Source organism: Chiloscyllium plagiosum, unplaced genomic scaffold (genome assembly GCF_037043375.1).
Source record: "Chiloscyllium plagiosum isolate Xiang-an unplaced genomic scaffold, Cpla_swu_hap1 HiC_scaffold_22, whole genome shotgun sequence".
Lineage (NCBI taxonomy): Eukaryota > Metazoa > Chordata > Chondrichthyes > Orectolobiformes > Hemiscylliidae > Chiloscyllium > Chiloscyllium plagiosum.
In genome coordinates this window covers 29,157,248-29,174,352 of record NW_028270160.1, presented here as the reverse complement: position 1 = coordinate 29,174,352, position 17,105 = coordinate 29,157,248, and the positions used below count along the sequence as shown (strand labels likewise).

General features: G+C 38.3%; 1 protein-coding gene across 2 annotated transcripts in view; it reads left to right on the top strand.

Annotated features, from left to right (window-relative positions):
• The window catches only part of LOC122561180 (fibroblast growth factor receptor 2-like), a 92,051-nt gene that overhangs the window by 36,734 nt on the left and 38,212 nt on the right, over positions 1–17,105 (top strand). For both annotated transcript variants that reach the window (XM_087998901.1, XM_087998900.1), the window contains exons 5-6: positions 1,912–2,081; positions 7,182–7,305. In XM_087998901.1, the coding sequence (XP_087855027.1) occupies positions 1,912–2,081; positions 7,182–7,305 (294 nt within the window). The remainder of the gene's footprint in view (positions 1–1,911; positions 2,082–7,181; positions 7,306–17,105) is intronic.

Here is a 17,105-nt window from a genome sequence, read left to right as displayed (position 1 = left end):
AAAGATCATTCAGAAGTTACTATTTTCCCCATTAGCTATCATTGAAACGAGATGGCTGAACTCGCATTGTTTAAATTGCCTGTCAACTTTTCTGTTCCACAAACAATTACGGGAATATTAAGGAGTGATTAGCATTTGAGTTGTCTTCGAAGGGAGTAACTGACAGTACTTTGAGGCTTTTTCTGAGTTCCTTTATAATAAGGGAGCCTTTAAATCAGAAACATTTGAAGTTTTTCACTATTTATGATGACGCTGTAGTGTGGATTCATCGTTAATGGTGCGAAGACTGTAGAATGGAAACCACCATTGTGAGTGAGTGTGGAAGAGGCCCAAAAAGGAAATGGATCAGGGTCAAGTTTAAGCCAATTATATTTTTTTAAATTCCACATTAGTTTGATTTATTTCAGGAAGTTCAGTTTGAAGTTAAAAATGAGATTTCACATAAAACAAATGTACAAACAAATTATATTTTCTATTTATAAAGCCGAAGACATATTTGAGCTTTTTCTGAATTTCCTTAGTTTTGCAAATCCTGAACAAACACAAGGGTGTTGTTTTTGTCTGGGTTCAGAGATGGAGAGTTTCAGTGAAATTCTTGAGTTAAAAAAATTAGTAGGCTGTGCAAAATGAATTATAGTTAAGAGATTCTTAAAAGCCAAGGAAATGTGCAACGAGTTCAAAAGGTAAAATGAGTAAAAGTAAAATGTAATTTGCATGACTTTTTCACAAGATATCTAGATGTTTAAGATTTCTAGAGTTAGGAGTTCATTCATTTCTGTGTTGGAGGTATTGAGTTTGCAGTCTGTTTCCAGGTCTGTATTTTGAATGCATTCTTCATTACTCTGGAGCATGTGCAGTCTTGGCACATCTGTAGAATCTCATTTCAAACTGCTTGAAATGTGCACATCAATGGAAAATAATTTGTTTCCAAAGGAACATTTTAGTGCAGTTTTGTACCTTGAGGTTTGCTTCTCCTAGTAAAACCCACGTTTTATTTTCAACATCCTTTCGTTCTACGGATGAAAAGGATAAGCGCACTTGAAATGACTAATGTGCCGCTACTTCCTTTCCTGGAAGACGGAAAAATACTTTGCTAGCTTTGCTTCAGTCTAATCAGTAATTTTTAACAAATTAATTCATTGGACTTATTGCAAACTTGCTAGTTATAGAAGCACTGTGATGTTTTTACTTGGTAAACTTAAAAGGAAACTCAGCTATTTTAGTTTTTTGAGTGTATTATCAACATACTTTGTATAACCCAAAGTTTATTAAAGTCACGTGCTGTTGAATTCTGATCATCTTTGGGGTGTATATTGGGGTGCTTGATATTTTTAACTTCTCCCTCAGTAGAAAGGTGGACAACATGGCAGAGAGCTTGGATGCACACCTGACTCTTTTTTCAAGAGACTTTTAAATAGTCAATACAATTTAATGGCCTGCCTATAAATGGGCAAAATAACTCAGTGTGCGCACTAGTTGGTGTTTCTCAGCATTAAGCAGCCTAACCTGCAAAATTTTGCTTTCTAAATCAGAATATTTTGCAGAGACATATTAATTGTGCTGCTCCTGGCCCACACATTACTTCAGTTCATTCGCTGTCTGGTTGGCCAGCTCTGTGTAGTGGCCGAATAATAGAGGTACAGCAAAATGCTGGTTTGGTCACTGCTGCTTGATAATAAAATTTACATGAAACTTGATTCTTGAACCTAGCTTTCTCATTCAAACTTTGAGCATCTGGCCTTTGCCGAAGTAGTTTGTTTTAGCCCTGCTCAAATATCTCTCATTACATTCCTGCCAAGCACCTACCCCCACATCCAATCTGATATACTTTATTGATGTGCTTTTAGCTGCAAAAAATATATATGGTTTAAAGCAGTATTTAATATCCATTTGATGTTTGTTTTAAAACAGGTCCCCCATACTGGACACAACCGAATAAGATGGAAAAGCAGTTGCATGCAGTACCGGCAGCCAACACTGTAAAGTTCCGTTGTCCAGCAGCAGGAAACCCAAAGCCAACAATGCGATGGTTAAAAAATGGCCGAGAGTTCAAACCAGAATATCGAATGGGTTCATATAAGGTAAAGATATATTTCTCCAATACATGAATGTACAGCAAATTTAAAAATGAGTAAGCAGCCCTACATTTTGCTGAAGGATCTCTGTAATCTAGCATCTAATACAATCCTGTGGGTAAAACAAAATCTTGGAAGTTACTACAGCAGAATATTACCTATCATTGCAGACTATCTGGTAATATAGTATGCTAGTAGAGATTTGTGGTGTTTATGACTTGTCTGGATTCAATGCACTGATTGTTTCTGCCAAGTGTAACAATGGGAAAATGCAAATTTACTCTTATACTTGTAGCTATTTGCTATTTACTTAAAATAGACAACAATCTGCAGTTTTAATGCATCTTTTACTGTGGGTAAAATATCCCAAGTTGCTTTACTATGCGTAATGGAAATGGACACTTGGGACAAATCAGAATGGAGGCCAAAAGTCTGGCTAAATTGCTGGGTTTCAGAGCAAAGATCTAAAGAACATTAGGGAGGAGGAGAAACTGCGAGTTCTGGAAGGAATGTTTCAGAATATGTGGGACCTTGGTGGCTGGAGGCATGACGACCAGTGATGTGAAAGGAAAGAGAGTACACAACTCCCCTGAAACACGAACATTTGATGGGGAAAAGCCACAGAGGGATCAGAATAAAAGATGAAAATGTTAATGTTGAGGATTAGAGCTGGTGTGTAAAAACAGGAGCAGATGCAGACTAGCAAGCATGATGGAGTGTGGTGAGATGCAGGCAGCAGGGATGACTAAAGGTTTATAAATGAGTGCATTGGAGTAATTGGGAGCCATTGTCTATAGCTGGACACACATTTATCACCTGAAAACTGGTCTAAGCAAACGAAAATGTGTGTTCTGACTGTTACCATAAGTTAAAGCCAGATTCCTGTCAGGCATTTTGTCGCATTTAAATGAAGTCATGAAGGGCACACCAATTTCCAAGCTGTTTTTCAGATTTTGTGGTCATTTTAGGGTACAGTTGAACATCATTCCCTATTTATTTGGAAGCAATAGGGTGGCACAGAAGTTAGCACTGCTGCCTCACAGTGCCTGGAACCAGGATTCGATTCCAGCCTTAGATGACTGTTTGTGTGGAGTTCACACGTTTCCCCTATGTCTGCATGGGATCCCTCTGGGTGCTCCACTTCCCTCTCTCAAAAATCCTCAGGTTAGTTGCATTGGCTGTGCTTAATTGCCCTGTAGTATCCAGGCATATACATGCTAGGTGGATTAGCTGTGGTAAATACGGAATTATGGAGAAAGAGTGGATCTGGGTGCGATCCTCTTTGGAGGGTCGGTGCAGCCTCTATGAACGGAATGCCCTCTATCTGCAAAGGTGGGATTCTATGATCCTAGTTTGATTTTGATTTTTGACCCCCTCAAATGTCAAGGTACTGAAACCAAATGTAAGACTCCCATACAAGATAACTGAACTGGGCTGAAATATGGTACAGATATGATCATTGCATGCCACGCCTTGTATGGCCTGTCCTGTAATACAGAGTTAATCTTACCAGACCTCTAAAGTTTTGTCTGCAAGGTAGTTGGATCATTTTCAGGAGAGACAGAAAGCTCTTAATAACAGATCAGCTGCTTCTATATACACTGTCCAATTTTTCATTGGCTTAAGTGGAAGAAAAACTCAGGCAGAGCATTGTAAGGGGCAGCTAGCCTGTTCCTGCCCTATTTTTGGCTCTGCCAAAGTTGAGAATTCTCCCATGCTTTAAAAGTGTACAGATCCTCAATTATGAGTCATAAGCAATACTTTACAAAGGATTTCTGTTACTAGGAGTGCAGTGTACAAAATGAAGAGTCACTGTTAGCTGAATTATATACTGGAGTGTTTACTGCAGTTATGATACGACTGGTGCTTTTCAGTGAAGTGTATTGTTTGAATGATGTGGACATGTTAGCATTAGAAATTATGATCTCTGCCACATTTGTATGTGTGCCAGAGCTATTTGGATTACAATGGATTCCTGGAAACCATCCTACAATTGAGGTTTATATACCTCACCAATGTAAACACTATAAAATAAGAAACTTTATTTATGAAAACAAATGAAGGTTATTTGCATTTCAATAGATTCTGCTTTAATGTTGGAGTACAGAGCATTGTGTGTGCCAAGTGTTCTATGTGCAAGATGGAGCCAGTCACTCAACAGCAATTGTCAAGTCAGTCATAAATCAGAAAAGGAGGGCACTAGGTGTTAAACTACTATACATGAGACAATCACAGAAGATGTTTAGTCTGGCCTGTACGGGCTAAACTTGGTCTGTTTTGTTAGAAGGGAATGGTGGTGTGAAGTATTTCTTGTGCAAACTCTGTGAGAAGAGTGTTTGGTTCTCAAAGTCCCCATGGACTTGAATCTAAATTGGAATTTGGTATCTAAAACTCGCACGTAGTGAATCATTCAAGATGAAAAGGCACCTTTCATTTCTGGGGATATCACAGTGTAGCTGTGGCAGCTTGGTGCCTATCTTTCAACACTTTGAAAATTGTTTTCACATAATGAGAAGCTGACAGAGTGGACCTCACACTATGAATGAGACATTGTGTGAAAAACACAAGTTCAGCCTTCTCTCCTCCTTCTGATGCTTTTACCATAAAGTTCATGAATAAAATGTGAACAGGCAGATTAAAAAAAAATGTGTAGTTGATTTTGTTATCATGTGGTCTTTTAGTTTGTGTGATATAGAGTTCAGAATAATTGTTTGATTTCAATTTCTTCCACTGAGACTGACACAACAAATGAAATGTGCAAAATGGCATATTTTGCGCTATATTGTGCTAACTTTATTCGTGTCCCACTTGCCGCCCTCCCGCTCCCCTTTATCATTACACTCAATAAAAACTGAATTTTAGTTCCTGTGTCCTAGTGTGGATACTGGACTGAATAGTGGATTGGAACACTGGAAGAAGCCACATAAGAAACTGCCTTCATGCATCCTGTTCAATTAAAGAAAGTGGAATTCACCAGGAGGATCACTGGGAGCATCCAAGGCTCGAAGGATGAGTTGGGTTCTGTGACTATAGGTGGGAGACCATGTGTGTACTTTTAAGGCAGAGGCACATCTGAAGACTTGTAAATTATTCAAATTATATTTTAGTCACTGTTGATAGGCCATCATTGTGGAGAGGGAGCCCTTTCGTAGGATGCTGTCCAGCCATAACTAGCTTTCCAGTGAGCTACTTGGCAGAAAGTACATCTGCTCTTTCCTTCTCAAACTGCCACTAATCTTCCAACCTCGATGGCCTAGGGGTATTATTGCTGGACTGATAATCCAGAGACCTGGGTAATGTTCTGGGGACTAGGTTTGAATTCCACCATGGCAGATGGTGGAATTTAAATTTTTTTAAAAATCTGAAGTTAAGAGCATAATGATGACCCTGAATCCATTGTCAATTATCAGAACAACCATCTGGTTCACTAATGTCCAATCGGGAAGGAAACTGCCATCCTTAAGCCTGATCTGGCCTATGTGTGACTCCAGATCCACAGCAATGTGGTTGACTCTTAACTACCCTTTGGTTATTTAGGGGTGAGCAATAAATGCTGGCCTAGCCAGTGACATCCACATTTCCTGAGTGAATTTTTTAAAAAGCTTGATGCTCTGTTTTACAATAGAATTTTCTATTGATAAATAGATGCACTACTCTAATAGTTGCTAGTGAAATACAATATGCTGTGCCACTCAATTCCAGCTCTTGAACGTGTGCACATGAAAGTATTTGAAGCATGTACCATAATAGTTGGCAACACCCACCCACACCCCCACCCCCACCCCCAGAATAAAAGTTTTACATAACACTTTCCATATTGATCATTGGGCACATTTAGACACACTGATGTGAGAACAGTTTAAATGATGAATGTTTATACTTGATTCACACATCAAATGAAATGTACCTGTTTTTTGTAGAGGTATTGAATTCAAGCTGTTCTGAGGACCACTTCGTAAGATAAAAGAACAATTCTGTTGACTTGTCTGCCAACTTATATGTGTATTTCCATCAAAAAAGGAGTAAGATGAGTGTGATTATTTTAACCAGCCAGAAATGTTAGGTATTGTTAAGGTTATTTTCTGCAGAAACTAAAGATAAGGATTAATGAGTTATTGAAGCACAGTACATGATGGCTACACTGATTGAAAGTATTATCTTCTGTTAGAGTCGATTGAGCTGAAAATGATTTATTCGTGGGGAAAATATGTTTGAATGGTGTCTGTGCATCCAGTACTTCCAACAGTATTGCTTGAGGCCAAGATGAGGCAAAAGTTGAGGTAAATACATTTATTGCCTTCCACTGGTTGCCCTTCAGAAGGTGGTGGTGAACGGCCTTTTTTGAACGACTGCAGTCCACTTGGTCTACATGCATCCACAGTGCCATTAGGGAAGGAGTTGCAGAATTTTGACCCAGTGACACAGAAGGAATGGTGATGCATTTCCAAATCTAGGTGTTGAGTGGCTTGGAAGGGAACTTGCAGGTGGTGGATATCCCATGTATCTGCTGCTCTTGTCCTTGTAGATTGTTGTGGCTGTGAGTTTGGAAGGTTGGTGCTTCCAAAGGAAGGAAGGAGCTTTGGTGAATTTCTGCAATGTGTCTTGTAGATGGTAACACTGCTACTGAGTGGTATTGGTGGAGGGACTGAATGGCACCACATCCACAAACTATCAAGTGGGCTGCTTTGCCCTGATAGTGTCAAGTGTCTTGAGAGTTGCTGCAGCTGCACTCATCCAGGCAAGTGGGCAGTATTCCATCACAAAGGTTACTTACCACTTGTCGACTCTAGCCTTATATTGTCCAGGTTTTGCTGCAATCCGGCATAGATTGCTTCAGTATCTAAGGAATTGTGAATGGCATTGAACATTCTGCAACCATTGGGGAACGTCCCACTTTTGACTTTATGATAGAGATAAGGTCATTCATGAAGGAACTGAAGATGGTTCGACCAAGGACACTATCCTGAGGGAACTCCTGCAGAGATATCTTTAAATTTTGAACAGTTCTGGCAGGTATAAAGTCTGAATAAAACGGAGATATTTCGTTGGATTAAAATTTTGCATAATTATGTCTTTCTGAAACAAAACTCATTCTGTTTCTGGCAGATTCGGCCTCAGCATTGGAGCCTCATTATGGAAAGTGCTGTTCCATCTGATAAAGGAAACTATACCTGCGTGATAGAAAATGTCTATGGGTCCATAAATCATACCTATCACCTAGATGTAGTCGGTAAGTTGACATTTAAACACAAGACATGGAAGAAAATGATTTTGTGCATAAGAATCTGTGGCACCTTGTGAAATTTTGTCAATATAAACACTATGATCCATATAACATAACGTCAGCATAGAAATAACATATGAATGAATTATTCAACACAGGGTTCCAGGATGGAATGTTACTGTGCTCTGCTGCTTTGGTTACACAAGAACATAATACAGTATGAAGCATCTTTTGATTGTACAGTCTGCACAGTGACTTTGTTCTGAAGGAAGGTCACAAGACTCGAAATGTTAACTGTTTTCTTTTCTCAGATGCTACCCGTCCGGCTGCACAACAACTAAATTTTATGTTCTAATTTATAGAAAATTTGAGATTTATTTTACATGTAAGCTTTCTTTACAAGAAACTCTGAAGGCCTGACTGACCAACAAGTGCTATTGGATTCACATTACAGCTATATTTTCTTTCATTAACAAGGGAAAAAAAAAACGTTGAGCTGAGCATTTTCAAGTCATTAAATCATATGACCCCTCTAGTGCAGAAAAAGACCATTCAACCCATCGAGTGTACCGACCCTCCGAAGAGCATCCCACCTCGATGCGTCATCCCACCCTATTCTTTAACTCCACATTTTCCAAGGCCAACCTGTGTAGCGTGCAGTTTACCATGGTCAATCCTTCTAACCTGCATATCTTTCAACTGTGGGATGAAACCGGAGTACCCAGTGGAAACTCTTGCAGGCATGGGGAGAACGTGCAAACTCCAGTACAGTCAATCACCCAAGGTTGGAATCAAGCCCAGAACCTTACCGCTGTGAGGCAGTCATGTTATACAGACATGTTGAGGCTATATTAAGGATAGTACAAACAATTTTTAAAAGATATTGCTATAAATTTAAGGTGTTTCTTGAACTGTGATCGATCAAACCATCAAATTTCCAAGTGATGATATATGCCAGAGATTAATGAGGCATATCCCTGTTTCCATTCCTAATTGATACAGTTACCTATTTTAAAAAAAAACACACTGTTGTTTATTTTTAGACCATAGACATAGGAGCAGAAATTTGATAATTCAGCCCATTGAGTCTGTTCTGCCATTCAATCATGGCTGATGAGTTTCTCAACCCCATTCTCCTCTTTCTCCTTGTAACCTTTGATCCCCATGACAATCAAAAACTTATCTATCTCCATCTTAAGTATACACAGTGCCCTGGCCTCCACAGCCTTCTGTGGCAGTGAATTCCATAGATTAATCATTCTCTGGCTGAAGATGTTTCTCCTTATTTCCGTTCTAAAAGGTCTTCCCTTTACTCTAAGGGTGCGCCCTAGTGTCCTAGTCTCTTCTACCAATGGAAATATCTTCCCAACATTCACTATGTGCAAGCCATTCTGTATTCTGTAAGTTTCAATTAGATACCCTCTTATCCTTCTAAACTCCATCAAGTATGGATCCAGAGTCCTCAAATATTCCTTATATGTTGAGCTTTTCATTCCTGGGACCATTCTCTTGAATGTCCACTGAACCTTCTCCAGGGCTAGTACATCCTTCCTGAGATATGGGGCCCAAAACTGTGCACAATACTCCAAATGTGGTCTGACCAGAACCTTATAGAGCCTCAGAAGTACATCTCTGCTTTTATATTCAATTCCTCTCAAAATAAATACCATCATTGCATTTGCCTTCCTAACTACTGACTCAATCTGTAAGTTTACCTTAAGAGAATCCAGGACTAGAACTCCCAAGTCTCTTTGCACTTCAGACTTCTGAATTTTCTCCCCATTTCGGAAATAATCTATTCTTCTTCCCAGTGTGCATGACCTCATTACTTTGAACATTGTACTCCAGCTGCCACTTCTTTGCATCATGGTAGTGATTTTCCAATCCTCTGGGACCCTCACTGACTGTAATGATTCCTGAAAGTTGACCACTGACGCCTCCACTATCTCTTCAGCTACCTCCCTTAGAACTCTGGGGTGTTGTCCATCTGGTCCAGGTGATTTATCCACCTTCAGGCCATTCACTTTTTCTAGTACCTTCTCCTTGGTGGTGGCCACCATACTCAGCTCTACCTTCTGGCTATCTTGAATTTTTGGGATATTACTCGTATCTTCCACCATGAAGACTGACATGAGGTAATTGTTCAGTTCCTCAGCCATTTCATGTTCCCCACTACTATCTCTCCAGCATCATTTTCTTACAGTACAATGTCCACTTTTGCCTCTCTTTTGCCCTTTATATCACCTTCATCAACAAACAAACCAACAGAACACCCATGGGATCTCCGAAATCAGGGTTCTTAGCAGAGGCGGTAATGCAGATACTCGAACAAACAGCTTTGGGTCCACTATACGGATTACACCTTTGTCATCACTAAACAAAACAGATTAGAGGAAACTTTTAAGACCATCAATAATACCCTTACTGGCATAAAATTCACTAAAGAGGAGGAAAACAATAACAAACTGTCATTCGCAGTAGAGTGAGCAGCCAATGAGGAATTTCAAACCAGCGTCTACAGGAAAACAACATATACGGACCAAATGCTGAACTACAGAAGAATCATCCCAACACCCACAAACGAAGTGGCATTAGAACATTATTTCACCGAGCCACCACACACTGCAGCACAGAGGAACTACGAAGAGCAGAGGAAGATCACCTGTACATAAAGAACGGGTACCCAATGAATACAGTCCACTGATTTCTCAGCAACAAACCCAAACAAGCAGACAAAATGCATCCAGAAATCCTAGCCACTCTCCCCTACATCAAAGATATCTCAGAAATGACTGACAGATTACTTAGACTTCTTGCCATCATGGTAGCCCACAAACCCACCAACACATTAAAACAACAACTAATGAACTTGAAAGACCCTATACAGACAACAAGCAAAACTAATGTCATTTACAGAAAAACCTTGCAAGAACTGTAACAAATACTACATTGGACAAACAGGCAGAAAACTAGCCACCAGGGTACATGAACATCAACTAGCCACAAAACAACATGACCCACTCTCACTAGTATCTTTACATACAGATGAGAAAGGACACCACTTTGACTGGGACAACACATCCATCCTAGGACAAGCCAAACAGAAACACATGCGAGAATTCCTAAAAGCATGGCACTTCAACCAGAACTCAATCAACAAACATATTGACTTGGACCCCATTTATCACCCCTGAGGAAAAAAAAACAGGAAATGACATCACCACAGGAAATGACATTACCAACACAAGGAAACCTAAACACATAAATAATAAACGGGTTATTCCGCCAGTGCTTCACCAGAAGCTTACTGATGATGTTACCTAGTATGGTGATAAAATGTCTGAAAACAAACCTTCTAGCTTAGTGAGAAAACGTATATCCTGCCCTTTATATATCTAAAGAAACTCTTACAGTCTTCCTTTACATTACTGGCTAGCTTCCCTTCATATCTGACCTTCTCCCTCCTTTTTATTTTTTTCTTGTTGCCCTCTTTGTAGGCTTCCCAACCCTCTGGTTTCTCACTGCCCTTTGCCACATTATATGCTTTTTGTTGCTGCACCACAGACATCTTTAAAAAATCGAAATAAAGCCTGGATACAGAAAATTCCTTCCGAGAATTTTACACTTGCAAAAAGTTGAGAGAAGCACAATAGACCTCAATTTAAAGAATAATCTCGGCTAATTAACATTTTCTATGTAAGAAAAGGATGTTCAGTAGTTGCTATGCCTTTGCCATGTTGTCTATGGTCCATTTAGAAGGGAGAATGGGAGGCATCATTCAACAGAAAAGCTAGTGAAGTACACAATCAATTACCTAATGCTGAAAGTTCTCACAGGCAGAGATTTATTGTTTTGTACAAATCACCTAAACAATAACCCTTTTCTTTACTCCCAAAACATAATTTATAGATTAAACAATTGCTGTTATGAGATACCTTTGTGAGATATGTAAACAGTTGTTGGTCTGCCAAATAATGACTTCACAATGTGTATTCATCAATGGTAGAGCAACCATAAATAGAACGATTCTTGGCTAAATAAGTCATTTTCAATGGCAGGATTTGATACAGCTTGACTGAGATTATTTAAGAGTACAGCAACATGAAAGCTACACAGTTAAATGCTTTATCATGATGTGGATTTCATTGCAAAGAACCTTATTTTGGATTTTATATACATCAACACATGTATGTATACTGAAAAGTTATGAGTTTTCTCTCTTTCGGAAATCTGCATGGAGAGGAGTTATAGCTAGATTGCAAAGGTCAATAAAGTTTTACTTGTGAACCATTATTCCGGATTTGTCTGTCCAAAAGTATTGTAGATTGTATTTTGTACAGCCTCAGTTAGTTATTTTATCTAGCATTATCTGATTCACCTGCTAGCTCCTTTTATACTTTTTTTCCTCTGTTCTTTTCAAATAATGGAAATGACTCCGTGAAATGTTACATGCAGTGTTTTTTTGCAGGAAACGTGTTGAGAAGATTGTAACTGTTTAAACCTTTCTGTCAAATATGAATCACTTAGATTTGCAAAAGCACTGATTAGATTAGATTAGATTACTTACAGTGTGGAAACAGCCCCTTCAGCCCAACAAGTCCACACCAACCTTCCGAAGAGCAATCCACCCAGACCTAGTTTGTAGAAGTTTTCAGATTTAACGCCGTAGGCTGCTAACAGAATAGTCTGGAAATGTTAGTTTGAATCTATCCAGTTTTGTTTCTGCCTGATTGACTATTGAACATGTACCAATTGAGTATTACTGTAAAATATGGTGGTGGAATTCTGAACTAGTGCACACCCATCATTCAACTGTCATGCAAAACAGACTCTGTGCAAAAACATTATTGGCAGTCAAGTGAACTTTTAATTTATGTTGTTCTCTGTGTGTATTTGATTCTTGGATCCTTGTGACTGTCAGGAGTTGTAGTTCAACATATTTGTGTTAAATTGATTTGAAATACATCTAGAAGTTTAATGTGACATATCACCAAATGTGCAACGTAAATGTTTAACTAAGAGTCCCACATTTATATGACAGTTCAGATAAGTGGAACAATTAACCAGGATTGACGACTAAGTCAATGGTTCAGCCAACTTTCCCATACAGTGAAGACTGTTGGGTGATTAAGTTGGTAGTGTCATGCTGTTGATTCAAGCCAAGTTGTAAATTGTTTAAAATTGATGAACAAGTCTATCCAATAGCTTAATTGGAAAACGATTCCAACTCCCAACCAGGTTACAAGTTCATCGTCATTCCCAACAGTTAGTTGGCTTGGGTGAACTGGCAATTCTTCCAGGCTTCTGAAGCAATGTCTATCTGTAGGGAGAAGATTTTTAATATGAGAAAGGTATGCATGATTGGTGGGATGTCGGTGCAGTGATGGATGTTGAGATGAGGGGCTTTGCAGATTTGGTGCAGGTTAACCATCAAAGTTTTATTGTGAATTTGATAATGGCCAGGGAGAGGTGTACACATTAGAAACAGACAGAGAACAGACTGAGAAGTTGCAGAGCAAATCCAAAAAAAATTAAAACAGAGAGCATAGCAGAGAAAAGTATTGCAGTTCTCATAGTTCTGATATCTAGTCAAAGATGTTTGATCTTATTTCACTCCCTCTCCTCAAGCTGTTTTGGCTGCAGTGCCATTTTTGATTAATGTATACTGTTGGCATAATGATTAAAGTTCCAAATTTGAAGTTGCCTTTGGCAGCAAATCAAGTACTGACCAAACCTTGATTCAATGATGTAATATTCAATGAACAAGGATTCTTCATACATCAGTCACTTTTGAACTGCTAGCTATAAGTTAATTTTTTTTTCTTTTTACTAATCACCAGTAAACGTTTCAATTCTTCATTTCATTTTGGTGGAGATTTATGTTTTGACTGTTTTATATGGAAAATAAGAAAAATTCCAGGCACAGTATGAAGAGCATTAAATGGTTTTTGATAATGTACAGATCAAATACTTACTCGAAATTGGAGAATGTTAGCTGATGGTTACAAGTAGATTCAAAAGCAAACCTCAAAGGCTCAACTGTTGAAATGGAGAAATAATCTGATCCTAATTAAGTTATTAATATTTTATTGAGTTTAGATATGTGTTTTGTAACTTTTGTTTAGAAGTGATGTAGTTGTAGGAATAAATAGACCTTAGTAACAGGTTATGTTAAAGGTAGTTCTAAACTAGCTGTTTGCATCACTTTTTAAGAAACCACAATGTTCAACTATATTTCAGTACTAATGCACCACTGAGAAATTTCCAGTGCACCCTCTTAATCAGTTTCTATATCTACCCTGTAACTCCATTTTAGGGGCAGGTTATGAGACCTAGAGTGAGTGACCAATCTTTGATCATTGCTCCATTTTAAGTAGCATTTTCTTGAGGCTTGACAGGAATAGCTGTGGGACGAGGAAGTATGGGGAAGTTTCCTAGATACCCGATTTGTGCAGGAAAGGTCTGGAGGTGCCTGAATCACTGATTCCTTTCCCGATCTGATTGACCCAACTCTTCCATGCCCTGACCTATAATCTGCTCACTTTCTTCCAAGCCTTGCTACCACAGTTCCCATTCTGTCTTTTCCCTCTTCTCCTATCCCTGTTGTGAGGCTTTGCATCAACTGTTGCTCTGGGCTCAGGCACTGTCTGTAGTTCCCCAAGTGTTCTAGGTGGCAATGCTGGGGCCACAGTTGCCAGCCAGTTGGTCTGGCCAGCAGCTCTGAGGTAGTATTTCAGTGTAGGTGAGGGTGGAACTCCTTTGTCTGGCCACAGTGGAAGTGGAGCTACTAGCAGGGAAGGAAACCGTCATCTGTAAAGATTCGGCCCAGTTAATTTTATAGATGCGATGGACCAACTGGTTTCTTTTGTGCCATTGCAAATCAGTGATTTGATCCAGTTCTGCACAGCAAAAGCTGTTGAGCCACTTTTTAAAATGGAGGTAAATGTAAATAGAAGAAAAGTTTAAATGTGTTGGTAGGCCAGCCCGTAACACCCAAATTTTTTATTACCATATTTGGTCACGTTTTCAACATTATGGTTTTGAAGATTATTCCAAACTTCTATCACACTTCAAGCAAAAATGTTCTGAGTATGTATTTGAGTATTTCATTTACATTCTTTGATTTTAATCTCTACTATTTAAAATTTAATATGTCTTGCATCCCTCTTTTAATTATACTCTGTTTTAACTGATAAATTTGATCTCTAATATTTCCACATTGCTCTAGCCCTCTATGCTTTAGATCTATGGATGTTATTCCCTGTTTTTGTCTCTCTAACATGTACATTCTCTGGATGCAGCGTTGTGCTCTAAATTTTATCTCTTTAATACGATGCTTGATTTAATTAATCCTTGACTGCATTTTAAAGATATTGATAGTAATGCATTTCTCAATCCATTTGGAGCTTCTAACCATCACTATTGCATACTTACAATGCACAGTGTAAAGTAACACTGGCTGAATGAACAGGCTGGCGCAGAAATTTGGCTATTCTATTTTGAAAGGCCTGATTGCAATTATCATCTGACATGTCAGATGTAGTTTTAAATTATCTTTACAACCTACTGAATGAGATTCTAGAGCACTTGTGTTTGATGAAAAAAAAATGCATAATTAAAATAATTGTCCCAATTCCTGAGATTGTGATATAGTTTTCAGTAAACCCTGGCATTAAAGTGCCATGGAAACAACAAGTGATTATATTTCTGCCCTTGTTCTTCATATTGTTTGTCGGTTATTAAAGTAGGCAGTTGAAGGACTACTGTAAGTTGTCTCATTTGCAGGTTTTCAGTCTGCTTCACCTCTAGATAAGTCAACGATTTAGCTATTGATCAGTAGGAAATTTAGTCAGGTGCAATATATAGGATGGTAGATTGAAAAATGTTGGTAAGAAAGAAAATAATTTGTCATCCTATCCACCGGTCTATGAAACCTGACCATATATTTTGCAAAGTAGTATAAAACCTGGTGGTGTTACACTTCAAGACTCTATTTATGATTTAATGCTGAAACCTGCAGAACTTTAATCCATTATTTAAATAGACGTGATATATTCTTCTAACTTTAAGAGATAAAACAAATGTTAAATTGCCACTTTTTTGGGGTACTTCTAAAATATAATATGCAACTACTATAACATAAAGTGAGTTCATAATGACTAAGGCCTTTCTAATTAAAGGCTGATGTACATGAGTAGTCAAAGTAGTGTGTGTTGCATAGACTTTTCTGTGATACCACATTTGGGTCAGTTATGTTTTACTTCATCCTGTTATGTAGTTAATACCAGAAGTTTTGCCTTTAAATTGAGTCTGCTGTTATAGATTGCTGTTCGTCCTTTCACTGAAAATGTACTAGCCTGATTTACACTTCGTATTGATGGGAATTGTTTTCACATTATCATTACTGCAATAAGAATAATTAATAAAACGTGGGAACTGGGAGGGGGAAAGAGGTGCATTCCCTATACAAATTTACATGTATACCTGTTTTTATGCATTGCTACTGTCTGGTAATTTCTAAATGGTGCATTGCTGAGTGGTCCTAACATGTAAGTTTGACAGGCCAATATGTGACTGTTGACTATGTCCTGATAGTGATGAGCCCAAGTTTGATGTCTTTACCTGAGAGCATTAGTCCTAAAACAATAAGAGACTGGGTCCAAAGTGCAAAGGAATCTATGCCACCACTGGCTCCCAGGAAGTTTGTTGGGAATTGAATAAAGAGTCTTTACTAAATCCATTGACAACTGGTGGTATGTGATTTACACCTGGCTGTAGCTGATGTTGCATTGCTATAAGCAATAATCACGCAATTTTTAAAAATCCTATCTGACAAGGTCTTGTTCTAGTATCTGGATAGTAATTTGAAGATGCAGACAGGGGAGTTGACATATTTTGCTGAAAATTCAGCTCATTATTACTAGCCTCATTGCTTTTCGATGTAGATTTCAGATGCAACCTCATCTTCCTCTTTGTAAAGCCCAAGGCCTCAAAACATCATAAGTATTTGGCAGCAAACTTTGCCGTCCACCTTAGTTGAATTTACCCTGAAGTCGCATTGATTATTTGCATTCAGCTTGTCTTAATTCTCTGGAATGTTTGTTCCTGTGCGGTGTACTTCTCTGTTGCATAGCCCATCTAATATGCACTTTGAACAGATGCAGAGGAAATCTGTTCTACCTCTGTTTTAAAACATTCAGTTAAATTGCCATTCTGCTGACATTGAATTTTCTTGCAGTGAAATCATAGTAGTGAGTTTACTGCAAAATGAAAACAATAAAGGTTTTGTTCTTGAACATATAAAACAAAAATACAGTTACACTCTTTTAATTTTGAGGCTGTATCTTTTTTGAACAATATATGGCATAAGAACAAGCCTAGTAACGACTCCATTTTAATTCATCACTTAACTGGTCTCAGATGCTGGAAAGATAGACTGAACTGTCTTAACTTGTGGGTCTTCTGCCCTAAGATTGTCTGAGTAAATTTAAAAGCAAAAAACCTCCAGAAAAATTTAAGATGTCATTAGTTTAAAAAGTTAAGTTGAAGAAGTAAATTAATTTACAGAATGTTGTTCAGTCAGTTACATTTCAACGCCTGGAACCACAAGAGTGGTGGTTAAGATGCAGAATGGTATTTTTATTTATGGCTTAAATGACCATGAATATTAGTCATGTACAGGTTAGTGTGACCACAGACGTTCCAGACTCTCTAATGATGTCTGAATGTAATATTAGTCAGGTTAGCTTGACCTTTATAGTGTCTCAAAATGATCTGCTAGCTAACCTGAATCTAATCTGGTATCC